General features: G+C 39.7%; 1 protein-coding gene across 3 annotated transcripts in view; it reads left to right on the top strand.

Moving 5' to 3' along the window:
- The window catches only part of cdh8 (cadherin 8), a 138,756-nt gene that overhangs the window by 83,733 nt on the left and 28,783 nt on the right, over nucleotides 1-26,240 (top strand). For all 3 annotated transcript variants that reach the window (XM_086071363.1, XM_086071364.1, XM_086071362.1), the window contains 3 exons: nucleotides 14,208-14,327; nucleotides 22,477-22,644; nucleotides 22,725-22,912. In XM_086071363.1, the coding sequence (XP_085927489.1) occupies nucleotides 14,208-14,327; nucleotides 22,477-22,644; nucleotides 22,725-22,912 (476 nt within the window). The remainder of the gene's footprint in view (nucleotides 1-14,207; nucleotides 14,328-22,476; nucleotides 22,645-22,724; nucleotides 22,913-26,240) is intronic.

The raw sequence follows: 26,240 nt of genomic DNA on the forward strand, positions 1-26,240 counted from the left end.
AAAATTACAATTTCAAGTGTTGAATCCAGTATGAAACCCATTTTACCCAAATGTATGATTTAATCCAGTAAATAAGAAGGGATTTTTAAAACTAATAACATTTTTTCGTGGGTTTGAATTGGCCAAAAGCAGCAACAATGGATCCAAAAACTATGAAATATATATTAGTGATATATTTTAAAAGCTGAATTTGGAAAATACAAAATCAGACAAAATAATCATGACATTTGAATTCAAGCTAAAATGGTGGATGACGCAAATGGCCAGCATAGCAGGTTAAATGAAACGAGTGGATGTTGTTGTTTTTTTGTAAACGGCTAAGGAAAAAAAATGGCAAAGACATCCATCCATCCATTTTCTTAACCGCTTGTCCTCACAAGGGTCGCGGGGGTTGCTGGAGCCTATCCCAGCTGGCTTCCGGCAGTAGGCGGGGTACACCCTGAACTGGTTGCCAGCCAATCGCAGGGCACACAATGACGAACAACCACACTCACAATCACAACTGTGGACAATTGGGAGTGTTCAATTCACCTGCCATGCATGTCTTCGGAATGTGGGAGGAAAGCGGAGTACCCGTAGAAAACCCACGCAAGCACGGGGGAGAACATGCAAACCCCACCCAGGAAGGCCGAAGCCCGGACTTGACCCCAAAGCACGACATTCAAAAATTGTTGAACAGTATCAAGCTCAGACGTTGTAACGCAACTAATTATCTCAATCCGCCAAGCCACACTGGCTGTGCGAACACACATTACGGAAACGAGAACATCCCCCTTTTAGTTCCGACAGATTACAAGAAGCATTACACAGGTGGAACATTTCAACCAGAGCGTGAAGTCGCCACCAAACTTCTCAAACGACATAAATAACTTCACGAAATCACATGAAATAAAATGAAGAATCAAAATAGGGTGCAATTGGCGCTGTACGGCCTGAATGTGGGAGGAAAGCGGAGTACCCGGAGAAAACCCACGCAAGCACGGGGAGAACACGCAAACCCCACCCAGGAAGGCCGAAGCCCGGACTCGATCTCACGTCCTCTGCACTGGGAGGCGGACGTGCTAGCCAGTCAGCCATTTCGTTGTCAATGAATCGAGCTTGCTCGTTTACTGTTATGATCAAAAAAAGCAGCGTCGCCTCTTCAGCGTACATCTTTTCAACAACTCCGCTATTAGATCATCAAACCATTCCGTAGCTCTATAGAAGCAACCCTTCTGTCTGTTTGGCCTTCAGGACCACACGCGCTATCAGTAATTACGTTTATATGCTCACGCGGAGTGTAATCGCATTAGTCATAGCGCTATTATATACGACACCAATAGCTCCGCGCCCCGGGATCACATGTCGGGCTGCGGGATTTTTGTTGAATAAAGACGTGTGCTGGCCAGTCTTGCTGAGAAATAATGGTCCTCGCACTTCCTATTTACTCTACGAGATAGGAAATCAATAGGAATCTTCCTGGAAGCGGCGAGGGGAATAAATTGGTGGACGCGCGGACTGTGATGTGACGCGCAAAGGCGGCAGGCAGAGAAGCACATGGCAGCTCATTTGGGCCGAAAACGCATTAGCCAAAGCTTCATCTGTAACGTCTGCTTATTTCCTTCAAGGATGACCGACAACGCCCAAGGTCGGGAAATTTCACCCCCTTTTTTTTTTTTTTTTTTTTTCTGTTTGGTGATTTTGAGCAGCTTGTTTGCAGACGGCGGAAAAAAAAATCACACATTTGCCAACAGGCCTTGCTTCTTGTGATACTCGTCAAAAGTAGTTTTTATTGCATGGGATGAAAAAATAGAGGAAATAGACAAACTGGGTTTATATCAACAATCCACAAGTGAATGATAACGTTGCTTCAGTCCGTTTGTTTAATAGTTGTCCGCTACCTTGATCGATTGGTCGTAAAGAGCAACTTTTTAGGCAATAAGCAAACCCGATTGATTTCTGCAATAGCCATTTATTATTTGCCAGGAGAATATTGACTTTCCATATGTCACATTTTTTATGACTCTGCAAAAGGACCTTTTGCCAACTGCGTGGATACAATGCAATGGCATCAATTGTCATCGACTACATTGGATTTGGTGTTTTTGAAAATATGTAATCTCGCTTCATCAAAATCTGAAGTATCTTAGATGTTTATGAAAAACATGCACGATAAAGTCAAGGCTCAAAATGTTGTTTACGGTGCAAACTAGGACTTTATTTGAGGAACGACTTTCTGATTTAGTGGAGCAATCTTTTTGCAGGTTCATCCCAGGGACCTAAAGCAAGACAGTGCTTTATTAAACAATAAAAAACGTTTTTTAATTTCTTAAATTCACATTGTCGATAGCAGCAAACTGTATTTTCTTGAAGCAAAGCTAAATTGATTAACATTTATTGTGCAGACCTCAAAAGTCTAAATAAAGTACTTTATTGTGAAAACAAAACATGTAACATTACTGATTTTATAAATATTTTATACTATGCTAATACCGTATATTTGCTTATAGGCCACTCCTCTCTGACTTAGTCAGTAATGGAATTGTATTCATTTCTGTTTCTGTATAGTGAGTGATTTTTTTTGTCCATAGTCCATATATTTATCAATTAACTTCAAACCCATAGATGGTCCCAGTGGACAAGACATATTCGCATGTCTAAACCAATAAAACGCATCATTTGAATGATGTCAACACTTTTAGTTCATGATTTGATCTTACATAACCAATCGCAAGTTGATTTGCATGATGTTCATGTTAAAAATGTTGCATATAAGCTTATGAATTTACAACACGTTAGAGCCATATTATCCTGGCGTCCACTACAACAACTAAAAGGTGACCCCCAAAAAACATTTCCATGTTTTTATGCGGGAAGAGTCAAAATCAGCAAAAATAAATACATTTTGCCCAGCAGAAAAAAATTGAGTCTGAAGGGGGCTACATTGCTCCTATTTAACTTTTCAAAGTTGAAGTCAATCACCCAAACACTTTATTCCGGCGTAAATGCGCTAGCCGTGTCATTCGGTAATCTTGAAAATGAGCACAGCTTCTCCGTCTTTTCTCATTGTCCCACCGAGAGAAGGATACTTTTCAGAAATGTAGCTTATTTGCTTTCACAGAAGTGATTATTACTAAATTCAGAGTGACTTCGCAATCTATTTATGTGCACGAGCCACTGCCAACCGAAGTGTGCTGCTAGCTAGCTGCTAGCTAGCTGCTAGCTAGCTGCCGCAGTGTACGTACTGTAGCTTCACTCAACCTCCGACTACTCGCGGTAGGTGACTTGAGCCCAGCGAAGCTTTTTGCGTCATCTTAGCGGTTCATTCTCAATTTTGATATTGAATGTGTTTTGACGAGGCGAAAAATGCTAATTTTAGCTCGCAAAATGCAACCACTTATTTTCAGCCTTTGCTAAGGTAATCCAAATTTTAGCTGTGTTCTTCCTATGATTGTTGATGCACTTTTAAAAGTGATTGATTTGTCATGAGCTGTTGTCTTATATGCTGTTTAGAGTCGGTTATTGATAGGACCTTCATTTTGTTTGAAAGTAGCAAGCATAAGGCAGCTTAGAGGAGGTTGTCTATAGAAAGTAAAAGTTTACTTGCGCGGTGTGTTCTCGTGTCTTCATCTGTTCATGCGGTCCCTTCAGAACGCAATTTCTTAGCATTGCATGAACTTTGAGTGTTAATTAGCCTTTGCATGCCATTCAATTAATATTGATGATGTTTACATTAGCGTTAGCTAAATCTAGATTGTAATCACGTGTCATAATGACGTCTTCCTTTTTGTATAAGTTTAAATGGCTTCACTATACATGAGAGATGTAGAAGATGCTTCGACGTGTTGCAACTCATTTGGAAAAGTGACACCATTACCCAGCATGCTTTGCACAACCTGCGTCATCGCAGTCCACCTTGGAAAAAAAAAAACATGGCGGCCAGTTGGGTGACGTGGTGCGGAAGCGTGAAGGGCAGCCGCGCCGCATCCATATGCATGCAGGCAGTGAGCCATGCAGAAGGGATTGCGCCGAGGCGAGGCGAGGAGAAGAGCGTGTCGGGGGGGTGGGGGGGGGGGGGCTAACGGCGTCCTGCTGAGAGCGCGAGCCCTGCTAAAACAATAGTGTTTATGTCTGACTGGCTGCGCGCCCCAGGGGGACACGAAGAGGGCTAGCACGGAGACCGGGATGAATAAAGATGGGCAGAAAGTGAACACGAGTGTTCCAGTTGTGCTGCACGGCGGTGGCCTACTGAAAAAGCTCACTTGTACTCAAAGAGAAACATTACGAGTGTTTACTTTTAGCAGGTAACTCATTTGCATACTTTTGTCATCCAGCTGGCAGCTTTTTTTGAAAATGTATTTTAACTGGAAGTCCTCCCCTGTGGTGAAAAACGCTTGAGCAAAACATCTGCAGGTTGTGTTGCCGCTTTGTAAGATTTTGGATGTTTGTGCGAAGCAACACGACACGAAATAGGCATTTGATGTTTTGGAACATTACATAGACTCAAAATGTACATTGTATTTAATGTTCACACAAAGCACTTAATGCTCAGTTGATCAACCAAAACAATTTGTCTTTGATGTTTATGAAGATATACACATCCAAAACTAAATTGCCTTTGATGTTTACGAAGAGCGCGTATGCTAGGTTCATCGAGAACTACAGTAATTGTCTTTGATGTGCATTAAAACCCGTACACCAAATAGTCGTGTTTACGGACAAAAAAAAAAAAATACACTTTATTTATCAAAACTCAAAGCCGAATTGTTTTGGGTGTTTACGAAAAAAATTGTATATGTTTGATTCATTTTCTAAAGCTCATATCGTCATTACGGTTGCAGGTGAGCTGTCGCCTATCGCAGCTGACCGAAAGACAATTTAGAGCCTCTAACGAATCTAACATGTGCGATGTTGGAATATGGAAGGAAGCGCGAGTTTCCGAAAAACGTACCCTTGACTCATTGAAAACTAAAATGTCTTTGATGTTTACAAAAAATATATATTTTTTGAAGACTCTCAACTGTCTCTATTAAGCTTAATTCGTCCCAAAAATAAATGTATTTGATGTTTCTAAAAAAAAAAAAAACTTTTATGCTCATTTGAAACTAAATTGTCTTTGCTATTTATAAAAAAAAAAAAAATGTATGAACTAAATTTACCCCAAAAAAATGGTGTGATCCACGTCTGTCACATGCTAACTGCATATGCATGTTGAAATGGAAACTGGAGTGTACTTATAAATGAACGACTATCCCATTGGGTGGTTCAAAGGAGAGGTGTAGTTTGCAACATTCAAGTTAAATAATATTAATTAAAAACAATAATAAAAGGCAAAAAATTGGCAAGAACAAGAAAAGACACTACTATTGATCTAAGCCAAAAAATGTCAAGAAAAGGAAAGGAAAAAATAAGCACGTTCCAATGGCGCCCATGTTTCAGCATAGCCAAGCTTCATATGTCTAAAGGCAAGCGCCAACTTCATTATTTCCATTGTTTCGGTGATCCGTTCCTTACAGGTTGCTGTCTTTTCAGCTCTTCACTTATTCAGGGTTACATTTTTTTGTGACCATACGTAAAGGAGAGAAAAATATTCTTCTTCTTTGACAATATGCTAAAGTTATGCAGTTATGCTCTTATCATAAGTTTGTGGCGTGAGTGGAGTGGCCTGATTAGTGCTCATCATCTCATCATCACTCGCTTTGTCATGTCCAATCAAATATCTTTGATTTTCGTCCTTCACCAAACCTTCTTTGAATAAATGCACTATTTTCTTTCAAGCCCGTTGTATAGAGCTATGATGGGGTGTAATATGCAGTCATGGGGGGGGAAAAGGATGAGACCACCTCGCTTTTTTCCATTTCTTGTTTTTTACAATAGCTGGCACCATTAAAGGTGCAACATGTGACTAAGAGATACAAATGAAAACATGAAAGCACTGTTTTTGCCACAACTATTGATGAAAGAGCGCAAGAGATTTGTGTTGTTATCAAGAAAACCTTAGCTAGATATCAGCTCTGAAATGAAACTTTTATGGTCTTTTTCTTTCTTTCTTTCCTTTATTTATATCGCGAGAGTGAGCCGTACGACATCATCTGTGAGGTGAAGAACGAGATCAGCAAGAAAAAGGTCGACGTGGTCACTATCACTACTTAGCAGCCAATCTGTCCGTCATATTTACAACAAAAAAAAAAACTACCGTTACATGACGAAATAGAAACGCATTTAATTGAAAACTAAATTGTCTTTTGTAGAACATGCGCAAAGTTGATCAAAAGCCTAAATTGCCGTTGATGTGTACAAAACAAATATGTTGGATACATTGAAATTAAGACATGTACATCACGGTTCATCATCGAACCATCCATCTCGAACGCTAATCTTTCATTGAAAGAAAAAAAAAATGCTAATCATATGAAATAGTATCATTAATAGGTATTAAATAACTTATTTATTTGCACAAACAAAGGATGGCTTCTTTAATATGAATCCTTCGCTAATAAAAATATGGCCAAACCAGACCTGGCATGATTGAGGTTGGGATGGAAAGTAAAAGGCGGAGGGCAGAAGTGGCTCCAGGGAGGCGAGTCCCGTATTTGTTAACTTGACAGGTAATTAGACGAACAATTGAGGTGTGGCTTTTGTTCCCCAACCTAAATCAAGTCAATTATATTGACTGTGTGTGAATAGTTAAACATTTCGAGGCTGAAAAAGACGGCTGCGGCTTTAAAGTGCAATGGGACATGAGTGGACGCGTTAACTCGCTGGCCGTGGCGTTTCAAACTGCAGTTGACAAAATGCTCGTTAATGTTCTCAATAGTCGGGTTTCCATCCATTTGTTTCGAATGTTTTAAGTGAATTTACTGAAAATGCGCAAAACGGACATGCGACTTCTTTTGTGAATATTGAGAGGGAACTCCGCCGCTGTAGGTGGCGCTATACACCGTAGAGATGTGATCCACCTGTAATTTAAAAGAAGACCAGGAAGCGACTGCGCCGTGTGATGACGTCGTATGAGTTTTCTTTTGTAATTCTTAAATAAACCGCAGCGTTTCTTTGCTGCTTTCCATCTAAAGTAGCATCCCGCCCAAACATACTTTCTTTATTGTCCGACATTGCTTTGGGACTACAAACGCACGTGTGACAAACGTGTATCCGGTCAAAACGTGTGACGTGTATCCCGCCTTACCATCGGTTATACGCAAATTCCACCCCCTCTAAGCGTAAAAACGTTTTTGGGCCCTTTTTTCGAATTTCTAGCGTTTCAATTCAGTTTTATTTTTGCATTTCTTGAAAATTGGAATTAAAATGGGTGGCTGGAAACCCAACTCATTACATTATGAAGACAATTTAGGTTTCGGTGAACTTATTGTACATGTTTTTGTAGAGACTGAATGTGGTTTGTTGTCATTGAATGACGCATGTATTTTTTTTGTCCAGTTTTCAAAACAACATATCTTCACTAAACCTAATTTGCGCTTTTGTAAATATGGAAGACAAATTTGGTTTGACTGAATCGAGTGTCTTTCCTTTAACGTTTTCCACAAACATCAAAGACAATTACAATTTTTGACTGTCTTTTTTTTTTTTCAGATCATTAAGCTGTCAAATCTTTTTGCTTTCTTTCAACCGCTTTCCATTCCAATCCATTTACTCCGGCGGAAACTCACTCGTTTTTTGTCCTTCACTTCACTGGTCGTCGGCGAAAACGTGGAAACAAAGCGCACAACATATTTTGGAGTGTGTATCTACGCGCCCGCGAGTCATTATGCTTACTCATTCTGGCATATTACATTCTCCATTGTGGGCTTTCAAAACGGATAATCCACCCCCCCCCCCCCCCACCCCCCAATGCTTTTTTTTCAAGGCCTTCTCCACACCGGGAGAAGTTTGAAGCCGCCATTGTAATCTCCGTAATGTCAAGGCGGAGGAAAATGTCCCTCCTCCAGCGGCGAGCATTTGCCAGGGTCCAACAAATGCATGCCAGGATGTTTTGGGAAAGCTAATCTGCTGATTTGAAACGGGACCAAAAAAAAACAATGGCGTTCTAATCCCTCACTTTTTTTTTATAAATCCAAGAGTGGTGTGGTGCAGAAAGAAGGAAAGAAAGATGGAGCTATTTCATGCCTCGTCGCTTCCACTGTTTTTTATGAACCACCACACCCTCAATGTCCCCCTCGTCGGGATTTATAAAGCCTGTTTGCAATAGTCAGACACCTTTTAGAAGGACGAAGGTACTTTTCATAATTAGTGTGTGTGTGTGTGTGTGTGTGTGTGTGTGTGTATGTGTGTAGGTGTGCGCATTTGTGTGTGCCTGGGTGCCTTCACTCGCTCGAGTGGCAGTAATTTAACTTGAGCAAAGATAAGACGTGGCATCTCTGGGAGAAGGTGCAATTTCCTTAGCTGTCTTTCCTGTTATTCATTTGACAATTGGCAAACATCACTTGCGCACAGGATCTAATTTGTCCCTCGCCACGGCCACGCGAGGGGCCCGATTTTATTGATTGTACGCGCCGTGCCGTCTGCTAAACTTCTAATGCGTTCTGTCAAAAAATATATAAAAATAAAAAAAATTGTTTGCTGTCTTCGTTTCTCATCCGACAAGTTTTGCTGAAGTTTTTAGGATGATCTCAAAGTTGCTTTGGGCTTTTTTTCTGTGTAGCTGCTCCGTATGAATGCCATGTCGATTTCAAGCAAAAAAATTGCATCATCGTATTAGAGATTAGTTACAAAATAATTGCATATCTGGAAAGCCCTTGTCAATACCTTTCATTTGAGGTGTGATGTGTGGTTTTTGAAATACAACAAAAAATTTTTGACAGAGATGTTCAATACCACATTTATTTAAACCGATACCAGTACGAGTACTCAAATCTCGAGTTGTCACCAAAACCGATACGGATACGGCATTCGAGGAAGGTGGGAAATCGGATTTGGATCGTCTCAGTTCCGACCTCAAAACGTTCGAGGTGAATGTAGACAACAAAGATGGCTGATTCCGATAAATTGGTTAACGCAGTCATTCCAAATCACGTTGTGTTACGTGAACCTATTTCAAATAAATACATTTAAGTAGTAATTAGTGGTGTTAAAAAAAAATCGATTCGGCAACATATCGCGATATTACAGCGCACAATTCTCGTATTGATTCAATATGCGGCCAAATCGATTTTTAAAGATCCATTTTTGATGGAAATATTCAACAAAATGTCTTAATTAGGGTTAGGGTTCACACTTGAAGAATGCAAGAATGTGATATTAATGGAACATTAAGCCTTCAAATTTGATTTCAATGCTGTTCAAACATGAAAAAGATTGCAACCTGTTTTGTTAAAAACAGCGGCTCACCATTATAAGCCTGAAGTACATCTACATCGTGATACAGATCGAATCGCAAGGTACGAGGCAATTCGCACCCCTAGTAGTAATTAGTGCTGTCAAAGTTTACATCTGCAGTTAACTCTGGAGTTAAATTTTTAACTCAGGAGTTAAAGCTTTAATATTGACTAGTAGTTATACATAGATATAAATATCTGTTTAAAATGTTGTACATTTTGTTTTGCCATTCACAGTCTGTCTCTCCATCGGGTTCGCCATTGTCAAGTGACGTCAGATTGAAGCCGGTCAGTGAAGGGGTCGCACCCCCCCCCCCTCCCCGACTTCGTAACTCAGATGTACAAGTTCAAAGGGGCGTTCCCGTGCTCATTCGGAAAAAGTCCGACTTCTCACTTTCCTCAAATGCAGCAGAAGTTCCGATACCAAATTTCAGCCCTAAAAAAGAATGACGTATTTTTTATTTTATTTTTTATTTTTTATAAAGAGCTCAGTATTGTTCATTCGGAAATGTCATCGTCATTGCTCTTTATTTTATTTATTTATTTATTTTTTTGTGTGTGTGTGGGTGAGTATGTGTATGTGCGTGCGTGCGCGCGTGCGTGCGTGCGTGCGTGCGTGCGTGACCTATCATTTTAAAGAAAGGCCTATCTATCCCATTGCCATTTTCTAGTCCTCTAATTTCTCATTTCTCGTACCTGATATATTTTGCAATCTACAAAAACCACATGCTTTGGTTACAGAGCTGCATTTCGTTTAAGATGTAACTTCATGTGGTTGGTTGAGAATTAAATTGAGAATGTTTGCACCTCTCTGGGGAATGACCATCATTTTTAAGCAAGAAAAAAAACAATCTTGGTCCCTGTGTAGGAAAATTTCAAAAATATTTCCGACCTGAAAATAGTATTTTGACTTGATGGAATAGTGAATGGTGGCATTTAAAAGCAAAAAATTAACATGTTCCTTGGCCGCTGTGCCGTCTTTTCTGGTAATAGTGACAAGATAATTACAGATTTGGAAAGCTTTCAGCCAAGCCTTTAATTTGAAATGTGACTCATTGTGGTTTGTTGTAGATAAATCTTTGACCTTATCAGAATAACTGGGGATAAGCCAAAAACACATTTGTTTTGTCACTGCATCAACACACGTGTATGTGTTAGTGACAAAATAAGATAGAAATGTGGAAAACCTGCTTTAGGCCTTCAGTTCGCTATAAGATGAATATAAAATGGTTAAAAATAGTTTCTTGACCTTGTGACATTTTCAAGCCCAACAAAATAATATACATTGATTTTGGTCACAATATTTCCGTACATGTATCGCATTCCATTGAGCCTTCAATTTGAGGTATGACCCAATATGAGTCGTTCTTTAAAATCGAGATAAATCATCTCCAAGATGTCATTGTAAGTCGGGAGACCCGTGGCGTCGAACTATGCTGAATTGTAGTTTGTGTGTGTGTTTATTGTTGAAAATTGTCTTGTAAACATAACAAAACATATAAAAAAGATGTATTAAGTGTGTATGGATTGAGAGAGAGAGAGAAAGAAGCTAAGATTATAGCTTCTTCATTTTTGTGTTATTGTTTGTTGTCCATGGCAAACAGCGGCCATTCTTAGTAATAATGTACACAACCTGCTGTGCTTTTTTCGTGCACTTATGACACAAACAACAGCTCGTTTGTCTGCGATGTAATCACCGCGGGAGGCGTAACAGGAGGCGGCAAGTATAAATCTTTGAGACTGTGATTTAGCGGAGCGCCCGTGTCTCAGATGACCACCCTCTCGTTGCGAAATGATTGGCTCAGCACAATGGCGGCGGCTCTCGGCAGCCAAAGCAAAAGTGGCTTTTTGTTGTTGTTGTTGTTGCTTTTTTCCTTTTTTTTTTTCCATGTAACTGTGATCCAACTGAGACATTTCTATGCAGTGCTACTGTGATAGCATTTCCAACATTAAGATGTCTGCCAGTACCTCAGTCTTCATTGTTACGTGCGTTTGTCTTTAAAGGCTTCAATAATGCAAGATGGTGAATAAGAAATAATCGTTGACATTTTTCGTATTGTATCATGATTATACAGGACTTGTGCCGGTTTTGGCAGGACCTTGACATCATGGCTCATATTGGCCTGAACACCCAAATATAGGACTGCGTTAAAAGGGAACCCCGACTGTAATGACACGTTTGCTCCATAGGATTTATTTGGGTGTTACTAACATAACTATGAGATTCCATCCATCCATTTTCTGTACCGCTTGTCCTCACAAGGGTCGCGGGGCTGCTGGAGCCTATCCCAGCTGGCTTCGGGCAGTAGGCGGGGTACACCCTGTACTGGTTGCCAGCCAATCGCAGGGCACACAGAGACGAACAACCATACTCACAATCGCACCTATGGACAATTTGGAGTGTCCAATTCACCTGCCATGCATGTTTTTGGAATGTGGGAGGAAACCGGAGTACCCGGAGAAAACCCACGCAAGCATTCATTCTTCAAAAATCATTTCCAATTTATTACATTTTGTAGAAACTGTATTTGGACGTATGCCACCATTGTTATTTATTAGCCTCCGGAGCGTTCCTAAAGGGACGATCAAAACTCTTGAATGTGTCTGGTGAATGACGAAAAGCACGGCGTTGGGGGGAGGGAGGGTGAATCTCCCGATCGCATGTTGTTACTTTAGGAACGCTACTCGGCTTATACGTTGCTTTCTTTATACGCGTTTGACATTCTACGTCACTGCGCACTGAATGCGTTGCGACGCAAATAACAACGTCCAAATAAAGTTGCAACAAAATGTATTATACTGGAAATCATTTTTGAAAAATGAATCTCATAGTTATATTAGTAACAACCAAATAAATCATATAGAGTAAACTTGTCATGACAGTCGGGGTTCCTTTTAAGGTAGAATGTAATTGTTGCTTCAGCAACTGTCTTTGCAAAAGACTATATGCAATTCTGTGTTTGTTTTGATATAAATGACCGAAAAGTAAACACAATATTAGTCACCAGTCAATCACATGGCACATATAAAGACAGAAATCCACATAATTCTGCGAAGACAGATATCCAACCCACACCCATATTGTCGTCCCTGGATTGGTTGCCCTCCACTTCCCGGCACAGACATCAGACTGTTGGCCCGCATGCTGTGAACTTTGAAGGCTTTTTTCTATTTTCCTATCACATCTGGTGCATCATTTTTTTTTCATGTTTCTGGAACCGCTGAATTGCCGGATCGGTGGGCCAAAAAATCTGACGTGATGTCCCACAACAAGGAACCGCTTGGCGTTTGTAGCCAGCCCACCTTTCAAACATGGAAGCATTTCCATTCTTGTCTGATGCTTCCGGCCAGCTCGTCTTTGTGTTGTTTTGTTTCTCTCGCTCCTGCACGGAGAGCTGTAAGCCCGAATTGCTTCAATTTCACTAATAACGCCGTAATAGTCTTGTTTTTTCAGTGTGTTTTTTTTCAATAGCCTGATTGAATGGCGGCTAATCTATTTGGAAATTTTCCCCAGAGACTCCCGCTACATTGTCGGTGTGAAGGTTGCGTGCGAAAAGCTTGTCTGAATAGCATTTTCACACACTCGTGATATTTTCAAGGGAGCCACAACATACGCATTCAACATCGGCAGTTACTAAAAAATCAGAGACGCATCGAGTGGAATATGCCTTGCAGTGGACTAATTACCTCTTCTGCAGCTTGTCTATAAATACGCCTGAATCCAATCAGGTTAGCTGGAAAGCTAGCAGGAGACAGCTAATCAACGCAGAATGCTAAAGTAAAGCTTAACGCTCGTCGTGAAGGGAGTCTCAAGCGGGAACCGCGTCGCGATTTTAAAGTGACACTTCAATGGCAGGAAAACGCACACGCCTAAGAACTTAATGTCAACAAAATATAGTTTAGCTTCACCCATCTGTTTTGTTTCTTTTTTTTTATTATTATTTTTTTTCAAAAAAAATTTTTTATTTTTATTTTTTATTATTATTATTATTATTTTTTTATTATTATTATTTTTTTTTACCCATCTGTTTTGGATTGGGGCTCTTATGGGACCTGAACTACATTTCTGACCTATTCAATTTTGAGCACGGATCCTTGAGAGTTTGATGGTAATTTTTCTCTCTAATCTGTCTCTAATCTGTACATCATGGCTGGCCTCACCACTGCTTTCATACCCCGCTCCTTTCTTCTACCCATGCCAACCTGCTCCAAACCGTTTTCTTCATCTCCTTACCACAGTCACTGTTGCTCTGGACTCTTGATCCCAAGTATTTGAAGACCTCCAACCTCGCTATCTCTGGAACGAACCTCTGTCATATATTCAGTTTTACTTCTGTTAATCTTCATTCCTCTCCTTTCCAGCGTATTCCTCCACCTTTTGTAACTGTTCCTCCAACTGCTCCCTGCCTTAATTGCAGATCACATTGTCATCTGCGAACACCATGGTCCTTGCTAAACACATCTGTCAGCCTCGCCATCACTTTCGCAAATAGGAAGGGGGCTTAGAGTTGATCCCTGATGCACGTCCATTGTAAACATTCCTAATTAATTATGCCAATGACTTTTTGGTACGTCTACACTTTGTATCATAGCATGCAGCAGGTTGCCAGGGTTGCGTGAATAAGAAAATAAAAAACTTTCGATTAAAATAAAAGAAAATAACTACTTAATGCTCACTATAATTAGTATAGAACATTTGCATTTTCAATATAAACCAAAGTTAATTTATAGTCAAAGTCAATCTTTCGTAAGTTTTACTAAGTTGCGAGTGCTATGACTGGCGACTTAATCATGTGACCTCTGCTGGATGCTCTCAGGCGCTCTAATAAAAATGCATATAGCACGAACAAATTGCGTACAATCAATGGTTGCTTACGGTGTGCTCTACCTCGGCAGGTACCCCGGTGACCCGAGTGACTGCAACCGATGCCGATGACCCGGTATACGGCAACAGCGCCAAGCTGGTCTACAGCATCCTGGAGGGGCAGCCCTACTTCTCTGTGGACCCCAACTCAGGTGATTTTTTTTTTAGTTCCTGTTCTGAAGTACTAAACAGATTCAGCTCTGATTTCAATAGAATAAAACATGCACACTCGATACTCTATGTAACAATTTGGCGAAACATATCTTCACAATATTCTTTTTTAGTTGACCATTTATGACTGAAACATTTTTTTAGTTAGTAGATTAACACCTTAGCTGTTCATAATGGGAACTCCTGCAAGTTTCTGGCCAATAGTTTTCCGACTTGATCCGGGTTCGAATTTGCCGCCGTTTGTCTCTGGATGTGACGTGCGCATTGTGTACGTGAACAAGTGGGTGCGCAGTTTCATTTTTTCGTCAACAGGTGGTAGTAGCGATTCAAAATTGAATTTTCAGCATTCAATAGCTTCAAGTTAACTTAAGCATAAAAAAAAATTATAGTACATGTCACATTTTGCTATTTAAGAGCTCGCTAGGATTGCCCCGTGTTGTATCCTTTTAAATAAGGCCATAGTGAAAATCAAAAGTCAACTCTGCAAACCCAAGTTAACTAAGTAATAAGTTAAATATTCGTAGTTTGCTACATCCCATAAAGTAAAAAGTGCTCGCCTGTGCTAAATGCTAACTAGCATCTGGGCCAACAAAAGCCTCATTTTTGTGCCCCGTCGCCATTGTTTGGCCCCAAATCTGATCTCTGCAAGATGGCTCATTAAATTTAATCGCGGCTGTTAATATGGCGCGCACCAATCCTTTTCACCGCTTCCGAGTCGACACGGTGTCGGACAAAACGGCGAGTGAATGAACACCGCCACGCCCATAACGGGCCACAATGAGAGTGAGATAGGCTTCAACAGCAGGTGCAGATAACATCTTATTGGATTATTTCAATGGGCCAGGAACTCTTTTAGTATTTAAACATTGTCGCTTTTCATTAGCCGCTGACACTCAGATAAACCCGCTCACAATGTCAGCCGAGGTCAGGTGTGGAGATGTATTATGTTATATTTTACATTTAGGGCAAGAGTACTAAGTGGTTTGAATGTCCTCTTGTAATCTCTGTTTATCATTATTATTCCGCTGAATTAATCACCTTTTCGGGGGGCCTCATCCTGCCCATATAGTCAATTTTCGCAAGCTTCCTGGTGAAATTGTAATTTTGTGAAAATCCACCACTACCAGTTTCATTGATCGACATGAAATCGTTTGTCTGTCATGACAAAATGCAGGAAAAAAAATCTCAAGGATTCACGTGTTAACTAAAGAGGAAGTCAACAATTTTTCTTGGAAGCTGCCATTTTATGCAAATTACAGGGCTCGTACTTTTGTTGAACTCTCATTAGAGAATAGACTTTACACAATCATGATTTTGGAGCCGATCACCAATCAGCGAGTAAAAAAAAAAGAAAAAAGATAACCATTCATAAAATGGACTAATCCATGCAATCTATTTAAAAAAACAAAAACGCGTTCATTTATGTACAGTCAACCCCAGAATTCGCAGAGGATTGGGACCGGTATTGTGCCGCAAACTGCACCCCTGCCGTAAAATGCACCCCCGCCTCCTCATATTTCGTTCGAGTTGCCACTTGATTCATTAAACAAAAACAAATAATTCTCAAAAAAAATGACAATACACCCTCAAAATCTCCGCCCCAAAAAAACACAAAAAATAAAAATAAAGAGAAGAACAAGAAGAAAGAAAAAAGACGGTGGTGGGGGGGGGTACCAAGATAAGTATTTACGGTTGCCGAATTGCTAATATGCACTTAATGTTGATTTGATGTTTGGTAGTTTTGTGCAAGGGGCTGCATGATTTTATCTCCATTAATCCCCGTTTTCTCCGAGAACCGAACAATGAGTGTGTATCGTCGTTTTTGGGGAGAATTATTTGTTTATTTGCGCAATTAATCAAGGGGCAACTCGAACGACGAATGAGGAGGCGGGGGTGCATTTTGCGGCACAATAGTTCACAAATAGTCAAAATGTTCATATAATTGACGCCTATTGATATGTTTAAGGGAAAAATAATAATTAAACCCCCAAAATTCTTCTCAAAACGCTGAAAAATGTTCAATACATGGAAAATGGAGTGTAGACAACCACAAAAAAAAAAAAAATAGAATACATAAATATTGTAAAAACTATTGAAAATGAATCTGACACAACGTCCCTGGAGTGAATGAGATTGTGTTTACTGAAATGTTTTGTTTTATGATTACGATCTATGACGTCATTGATCGATCGACCAAATATGACATTACAACCGATAACTGATTTTGCTTAAAATGCAAAATATCTACCGAACTGATCCATCTGTAAAAAGTCTACTAAAGATTACATAAAGAGGAAGCTGGTATATTAGACAGACGAGAGATGCTAATTCCATTTTTGTTTTTTGTTTTGCCTATGCTGTTTTATTTAGTTGTAGCATGTCATCAAAGTTGTATCATCATTTCAAAAAATTTGCCCCCCGACACCACATTCGCCGATTCACACAGAATTTGGTGGACACGTCTGTCATGGCAGGACGCATTAAAAAGTCTGAATGACCCATGGCGGAAATTGAAGAGGAGATGGTCCGCTTTGGTTTCAAGCTGCCATGTTGAGCGGATTCCATGGCTAAAACCTTGACGAGCCACAATCAGAAGCAGCAACAAGTTGAAATTGCTGCAAAGTCACACCCACAACCCCCCCCCCGCCCCTCCTCCGTACTTCCTGTTTGTCTTGTTCCCGTGTCCTGTATGACTCTGTATGAAAATTGGCTTCCTCGCAGCCTGATTCTGACAGCAAAGCTTTAACTATAACCTTAAAAAAAAAGTATAATTAGATTGAACACGGAAGAAACATGCAGCGGCTGTGTCAGCGGCCTTAGATGATTTTTAACGAAGCCACGTTGGCGATCTTCGCCAGGGATCTTTCGCCCGGGCTTCAAAAGTTAATGACAGCCCAAATGGAAAGTATTATCAGCTTACCGCACATGCGATTGCAAGCCGTATAATGGCCGCCGCCAATGAATGGACGGGGACAAAAGACGGGCCGCTCCGATATCAGCGGGACACATCGGTTCTTTTCTCCGTGGTTGTTTGTGAGGGATTTAGCCAGGTCAAGCGATCATCTGTGATATATTGCGTGCTTGGACAATGAGCAGCATCAAAGCCCTTATTAAATCTACATAATTGCGGGATTCGTAAGCAAGAGCCTATCTGCCGACTGGCCGTCCTTTAATGTAACACGGTCGCGTGGTTATGAATTCATATTGATGATAACAGTAATAATAAGGACGCGCCCGCGTTCCCCTTCATGAGGCGGAAAGACTGAAGCACCGTCATCGAATGGTCTCCAAACACATTCCAGCTTCTCGGGTCTTCAAACGTCCTGCTTTGTCTCTTTCGTACCACAAATATGTATTTTCTCATGAAGGGGTAAAATATTGAGGCTTTTGCTGGATGACTTTCTAGTCCGTGTCTATAAATGACAGGATTACATGAATTACATTAATAACACATGAGACGCAAATCGGCGGCGGCGTAAACAAGCCGAGAAAAATAGGAAAAGAGAAAGGACGAGAATATTTATGTGCATAATTATCCAGAACACTCGGTCCAAACCGGAGCCGGCCTTGTGCTCGCCGCCGCCGCGGTCTCGCAGGCACCTGCAGTTGGGAAAAAGGAAGGGCCATAATAGCACGAAGCATTAGCATTCCGTGCTAGCGGCGCGTATGCAGATGGCTCGTTCACGTGCGGCAGCTGTTTTAATGAATGTAAATGAAAAATAAAAACGGTAAGCGATGATTAAGGAGTGTTTGACACTTAGAAATGAAAAGCTGCGGATGAATAAATCAATAAATAAACATCGCGGCCCACTTTATCACTTGGCTAGGTGGGTGGGTTGGGGGTGGGGGGGGGGGGGTGCATCAGCTATGGAAATGAGTGTTTGTCTATCCTCCCGTTTTTGAATGATTAGGAATTAATTTGAATAATTAACCATGATCAACTTCAGAGATGAGGAGCGCGCCAATGACTGAAGTGCGTTTGTCTTATTTTTGGATTTGTTTTGTTGCTTGTTGCCTGAGCTGGCCTACCTTCAAATCAGATGCTTGTTACACACACACCGTTTGATCACACACACAAAACACGCAAGCAAAACTTTCCTCGGGCAGAACAAGGAGTTAACGGTACTTTGGAATACTTAAGCTGATAAAAAGGGAATATAATGGCTTGTGATGTAATATTTATGGAATATTCAAGTTCTCCTCTTATACACGTTTTGCCCTTCAGACCTCTCCTGGCGCATCACATGTACAGTTGGTGGTGAACTATAAGTAAATATCTCATTTATGTGCGGTTTAAAATGTGTGTGTATATTTGTGACGGATACGTAATGTATGTGAAAGCACAAATATTTTAACAGCGTCTTTATTTAATTGAATTTGTGCGTATAGACAGAAGATAACCTTTTGTGTTCATTAATGGTCATACAGATGTTTATATTATTTATATATGTTGATTATCAAACGTATATTAATGTACTTGTATGTTAATGGCAGATAATTAAAAAAAAAAGATACATGAGGTCACTAGCAATGATTACCACCTCATTTTTTATTGAATAAGTTAGCCCACACGCGCGATGACACTGCTCCAGTCACGTACAGATTGCGCTGTCCTTTTCTGCACGGAGATTGTTCCATGTGAGATGTGAGTGTGACCCATTTAAAGGTAATTAGAGGAGCTGCTTTGATTGGCTACAAATGCACTTGGATGTGTTCTTTCCCACAGTGGCGCAGATAGCCCTTTTTTTTAATTACCATACATTATTTGTGCATGTGAATGGACAGACTACTAACAACTAGGGATGTGCCAAAAATTGATTCTCATAAAAATCGCGATTCTCATTTAGTATGATTTAGAATCGATTTTAAATGTCCCAAAATCGATTTTATTTAAAAAAAATTATACTTTCTTGCCTTTGTCTGTGTGCCTTTATTTGGAGCGCTGTTCATGTTGTACCCGGTTTGGCCACTGAGGGGCAGTGTGGTTCCACACGGTCTAATACACTGTTACGTTGTAGCCACATTAGAGAGTAGAAGGAAAAAGTCACGATCAACTTATTCCAATAAAAGTTAGCTCGTTTTTTGATCAGCGTGGAGCCGTTCTTTTAAGTGATAAAAGTGCCGCGAGTAGCGCGCTAATTAGCATTAGACTGGAGTAGATCATTACAATTCCTTGCACATCTATAGATTGAAGCAAAAATCCTTGTCAATCAAATCATTTTGAATTAAAAATCGTTCTTAATCGAAAATCAATTCTGAATCGAAACACAGACCCAAAAATCTGAATCGAATCATATCTTGAGACATTCAAAAATTCCCACCCCTACTAATAACAATAATAACGAAACTAAAAGATTTTTCCATAAGACACAGTATGCTCCAATGTCTTTTTTGAGTTTTTGGAGATCGGGTTAAGGGCAAGCGAAAGAACATTCGTACAGAACAAACTCAGATATACTGTTATAACATTATGAAAGTCGAGGCTGTGCTTAGTGTGCTGGTCTGACTAAAACAGTGTTGAAGGCAGTGGGAGTTTGTTGTTTGATTCCTGCCGCTTGCAGCCATGAGTCAAGGATCTGCATTCCTACAGTCAGTCCACACTGTTTTCCAGAGAAAACACAACAGTTAGTGAACGGTACAAAGAGGCTTATTTTTGCTAATCATTTACATTTTTCATCAATGTTATAAGAAAATGAAATCATCAAAAACATCTCTGAAAACATGAAAAAGATTTTGCGTTTATATGCAATTATGCATATGTTTAGATTTTGTATGCATATGAACGGACAGATGAGTATCAATATCAATTGTGTATGTGAATGGTCATAGCCTACTGTGTATTTCCATCATGGAAAATGTTGAATTATTAACATTGTTTTTCTGTTTCAATATATATTCTTCAAAGTGTTTTTGATTTTAGTTAGATATGTAAAACTGTTCCCATATGTTAGTGGAATGTGGTCTGTTTTCCCCCTAAGGAAGTGAGGTGTCTGACTTAATCTGAATAATCTACAGGGCAGATATGAGGGAATCTCTGGTGCGAAGCTGCTACAGAGTTCAATAGTTTATCTAGGAAGCCAATAATTTACCTCACATCTGTTAAGGACTGAAAGAACTCAATGGGAGATGGCCTGATTGTATTTCACTCTGCTGACAGGACAAGATCAAAGGGGGGGCACAGTCTCTTCCTCGGGGGCTGTGCTCTGTGTGGAGTTTTATGGGGGGTCCCTGGTGCAGGGAGGTGGCGGGGGCAAGGTGTTTGCCCACATCCTTGAGGAAGTGTTTAAGATAGGGAGAGGGGGTGTGTAGACTTGTTTAGACAGGAAATGTCACATGTTCTGATAGACCAAATGGTACTTTCTTTGTCAATGAAGGGGGTGGGAACGTTTTGTGTATATATGCATGCATGAACTTTGAGAAGAACACATTTGTGGGTGAGCTGCATGATTGAGCAGTAACTCCAAGTGGCTTTCAGAATCTGAAATAAAGCTGGCAAACTTGTTCACAGATTTCAACTTTGAATTTATTTGAACACGCAGAAATCAGAGAAATGATTTCCAACAAAATGAACAAACTGCTGTTGAATCGGAGCATATTTAGCATTGAGAAGCATTATGCTGTGGTCGGCATATGCGTGAAAGCTCAGTATGCGCTACATTGGAGCGGACATTCGGAAGTTGTTATGGGACAGTTTAAGGCCATCCTAGCAACAAGAATATTTGGCCGGCTAACACCGTCCTAGCAAGGGGAATATTTGGCTGGCTAACGTCTTGCTAGCAACAAACAAAAGGGAGTTTTCAAACTTTGACGTCGGACCTGAGAGATGAACAATCTTAGCGCTAGCTAGGATGAGGCTAGTAGCAACATCGATTAATTTAAAATGGGACCAAAGAAAAAAGACATACATTGTCCTGCTGTTGGCCAGGGCACAGTGCGGGATCCTGGAGATTAAAGTCAGTTATTTTAAACTGAAAAGGTGTGTGCTACTCTCTGATACATTTAAATGAGATAAGTTATAGCTTTGTTAAACAAATGATCAAAATAAAGCACTATATAAGTTGATCAAATTAGATTTTTGATTTGACTATAATTTTTTTGGGGTTGGCAAAATACATTGCGTAACCCATTTGAGTTGATTTGGTCGTTTGGTGGCTAATGTCAATAATACGAATAACGAATATGGACTTTTGAGTCCAAATAATGATTATGACTTTACTTTACTGAAACTTATTGTGGACTTGACCTGACTTGCCTGATTATTGCCAAAGAAACTTGCTTGAAACTTGAAGGTTAAGACTTGCACCAGTGTGATTAACTCCCACCTGTGCCTGTGACCTCCCAAAAGGAAATCTGACCCCCCCCCCCCGCATGGTGCTGCACCTCAACCTCAGTGTTGTGTTTTGGCCCATTCTCATTTTGCTGGGCGTGGAATTGGAGCTTTATGGTGGGTGTCATGCCAAAAAGGACTCCATTTTATATTCATTTGATGATCCTGCGGGGGGGTCTCTGTTTCTCTGAGTGGATTACCCAGAGATGCCGTCGTTGAGCCCTTTTTTATATTCCACGGTTGTGGCGCAGTCAATAAGGTCCATTCCGCATACAGTATCGCAGATTATAAACGACAGACAGCCTCATTTGCACTCAATATGAATACAAATGATGGCAGACTGCGGGAAAACAAGTGACTTTTTTTTTTGTACGCTAAGAAAAAAAATACCTGCAGGGGAAGTCTTCACCTCCACGCTTTGCGAAAAGTCGTAGTCCTGAAATATTGCACGTCAACAAATTGTCAAGTAAGGTGGGTGTGAAGGTTGTATGCGCATATGTAGCATTACACAGTTGTGACTATAATTGGTCATGATTTTTTTGGGGGTTCTGTGGATACATAACCTTGCAATATGTCTGCATATGAACACAGTCAGACAAATGTTAGCATTACATGTGAACAGTGTTGCAACAATTACTTTAAAAAAGTAACTTAGTTACTTTACCGATTACTTGATTTCAAGAGTAACAACGTTAGAAGTCAAGTTACTTTATTAGTTTCCAGAGCTGTTTGCATTTAATGTAAATGTATATATTTTTTTATTATATTTAAATATTTTTTAAAAAATGCTTTTTTTTTTCAAGCCACCATCAAAATCGCTCTCCACGGGATGGACCGGGAGATGCGAGAGGAGTACCTTGTGGTTATCCAGGCGAAAGACATGGGTGGCCACATGGGTGGCTTGTCGGGGACCACCACCGTCACCGTCACGCTCACCGACATCAACGACAACCCACCCAAGTTCTCGAAAAGTGAGCCGCCCCAAACAAAAAGAAATCCCAGTTCCTAATTGGTGTTTAACGCCTTACTACGTGTTTTTGCGTTGTGAAAGATCTGTACGAGTTTGTGATCCCTGAAAACCTGCCCATCGGCCAGATGGGAGGCAAGGTGAAGGCCAACGACCGGGACGTCGGCGAAAACGCCAAGTCCACGTACAACATCATCGAGGGTGACGAGCAAGGTGTGTTCGAGATCGTCACAGACCCGCAGACGCAAGAAGGGATTCTGCGACTCAAAAGGGTAAGCTTCGGCCCGATTTGCCTTCTGCCTAACGTGGCTGCTGCACAAATTGGAAAATAAAATAAAATAAAATTTTACATATACATAATATATATATATATTTATATTTAATATATATATTATATATAATATATATAATATATATATATTTATATTTAATATATATATATTATATATATATATATATTATATAAATAAATATATATATATATTATATAAATAAATATATATATATATTATATATATTATATAAATATATATATATATATAAATATATATATATATAATATTTTATATATTCTTTTATATAAAAGCTGGTAATAACTCATTTGCTCACAAAAACTTATAAAAACGTTCTATTTAAAATATTGCCAAGGTCCCCAAAACTTATTTATGTTTTTTTTTGTGTGTGTGTTTTAATACTAGAGCATTCAGAAGGCTTTGATGTAGTTCCTGACCTGAAGAGGTCGCTTAAAACATTGGTAGTTAATACAAAAAACGGCCAGCAGGTGGCAGCAGAGTATAAAAGATCAGCCAGGGCCATGTCGCAAAAAAGCTTTTTTTCCCAGTATTTTCAACAGGTTTTTGAATAATGATGAAATTTAGCTATATTCTAATGCTAATAATGCTGCAAAACGGAGACAGATACAAATATACTTTTGTCCTTATGAAACAAGAGACTCTTAATAATAATCTATATCGTAATCTTTCCTTTGGTAGGTTCCATGTTTTTATAGCAATAGAACACAATATTTTTGGGGACTGGCAAAATCAATCAGAATTCAGTAAAACAGCCGGGAGCGAAGGGGGTTGCTTCTGTGAAATTGGCTAGGAGTGAATGAGTAAAAAAAAAAGAAGAAAAAAAAGTCCATGGGAGATTGAGCTACATCCACCCTATGGAAAAGTCCGCCATTATTTTCCTGGCGTCAAAGCACTTGATTTAGCCCCTGAGACCATTTTTGCTTTCACCAACATGAGCCCCAATCAGAAGTATGTTTCCAAGACTGATGGGTGAAGCACATTTTCTCTACCGCGGCTGGAATATGCCGTCAAAAGTTTGCCAATAATATCAAGGACTTGCCATGAAAAAGCCCGTTCATTCCTGCTTGCAGCTTTATTTGTTGTGACGTAAATCCACATTATCCCAAGGACGTGTGCTGCCACTTAGCTATGCGTGTGAACAATGACGAGCACAATGTGTAGGAGGTGTGCAGTGCGCAAGAACTCGGGCAATCCGCCGGGACGACGAAGAACATCAGTCATGAAAGCGCCAATTGTTGACAAAGCAAATGTCACAAGTGTGTTTGCGTTTTTTTTTCCGGCAACTTTCACTTCCCGTCTGAGTGGGAGTTTAAGAAAACACAATTGTCTCGTTTGTCATTTCTTTTATGAACCCAAATCCGAAACTTCAGCCTACACGGCAATTGCAACTTGAAATTTCACATCTTCAGGCTTCGTGAAACATCGTGCTATTTTTTGTGCAAATACGTTTTTTTTTTTTTTTTTTTGTTACTTCAGTAACTGTAAACAATTGCATATTTGTGATCATGTTTGCGGCTCATCTTTAGTATAACTACGAGAGCAGCTGCTGCGTTTAGTCAGAAGACCTTGCGTGTGGGCGGATTTTGAAAATGCAGCTTCCGATGTCAGTGGTATGTATGTTTAGTTGTGTATACAATGGGAGGGAAAAGTATGTGAACCCTTTGGAATTTCTTACATTTCTGTATAAGTTGCTCATAAAACGTGGTCTGATCTTCGTTAAAATCACAGGAATAAACAGTCGGCGTAAAATGAATTCCACACAAACAACTACCGAATAGCACGCACCCTCGAAATCACCCTTAAAAGTCTTATTGTCTTCTCTGTACTCATGTATTATACGATTCCCTGATTTTCTGGTATCCGTTATTATCAGCGTGAATAAAGATTCAAAACATACCAAATGCAGATTAAAAGCTATACTGAGTCTTTTCCCATACCTATGATTAAGGTCTTTCAAAGTATTTTTAAATCATGTTTTTGACAATCTTGTTCTTGCTCTTTAAGGAATTTAAGTTAGCTATTTTTTTTTTAAATTTCTTTACATTGCTTTTAAATCTCTAACTCTGTTCATAACTGACTTTAAATGGTGTACTTTGTACTTAGCCTTTTGAGTTACCGTGTTTTCCGGAATATAAATCACACTTTTTTTTTTTTAAGTGGGATTTTACCGTTAAAGTCAATATTTACAACAAAATACTTTGTTAATTTCAAAAAACGGAACCAATATTTCGTGTTTGCGCATGGACGTTCATTGCTGACGGACGGCAGAGCGGAGCTAATTCAAACTTAAACACGGAAATGTGTGACGCGCCTGATGGCGAGCCGACCTTCTCGATGGACGTCCGTTGCTGGAGGTAACAACAGCACAACTTTAAATAACTTTAAAATGGCGTGATTACTGTAGGAAATTAACGAAAAAGAAGGTGCTACGGACGAGGCACGGGCGCCGTAAAGTCGAAACGACGTAGGTCGCGTACGACGTAACTCGAGGACTTCCTGTAATTTCCAGCCACAAGAGGGCACTCTAATCTTATACTATATATACTTAATGCGATTTATTTTTTTATTTTTATTTTTATTTTTATTTTTTTATTTTTTTTTATTTTTTATTTTTTCTTTCTTAAGAGCTCAGTATTGTTCATTCGGAAATGTCATCATCATTGCTCTTTTTTTTTTTTTATATATATATATATATATATATATATATATATATATATTTTTTTTTTTTTTGTGTGTGTGTGTGTGTGGGTGATTATGTGTATGTGCATGCGTGCGTGCGTGCGTGCGTGTATTTACTTAATGCGATTTATACTCGAGTGTGACTTATGTATAGTTTTTTTTCTACCTAATTATGCAATTTTGGCCTGGTGCGACTTATACTCCGGAACGACTTATAGTCCGGAAAATACGGTATGGTGTGTATGAAATGTGCTATAAATCAGTGATTATATATTTTTTCAACTACTGTTAAACGTCTAAATAACGTGAAAACTGTTTATCAAAACAGGTATGATACCTCCTCTCGATTTTTTTTTTTGGTGTGTCAAAATAATACTCAGCAAAAATGGGTGGTGGTAAAATGCTGTCAAATGAGCGTGATTTTTTAGCAACGTGTCGCAGACGTGAAATTTGGCTCTGCTGCAAAACTCACCATAAAACAGGAAAGTCTACCAACTTGACAAGGTCAGAGCTTGACCAAATGTATCGCACTGCATATCAGGCATATACTGTACAATACAATAATCTGGCCATCACGATGAAAATCATTTTGTATCAACATGCTCGT

The sequence above is a fragment of the Leptonotus elevatus genome, chromosome 3, assembly GCF_054856555.1.
Source record: "Leptonotus elevatus isolate MCC_2025b chromosome 3, RoL_Lele_1.0, whole genome shotgun sequence".
NCBI classification, from domain to species: Eukaryota; Metazoa; Chordata; class Actinopteri; order Syngnathiformes; family Syngnathidae; genus Leptonotus; species Leptonotus elevatus.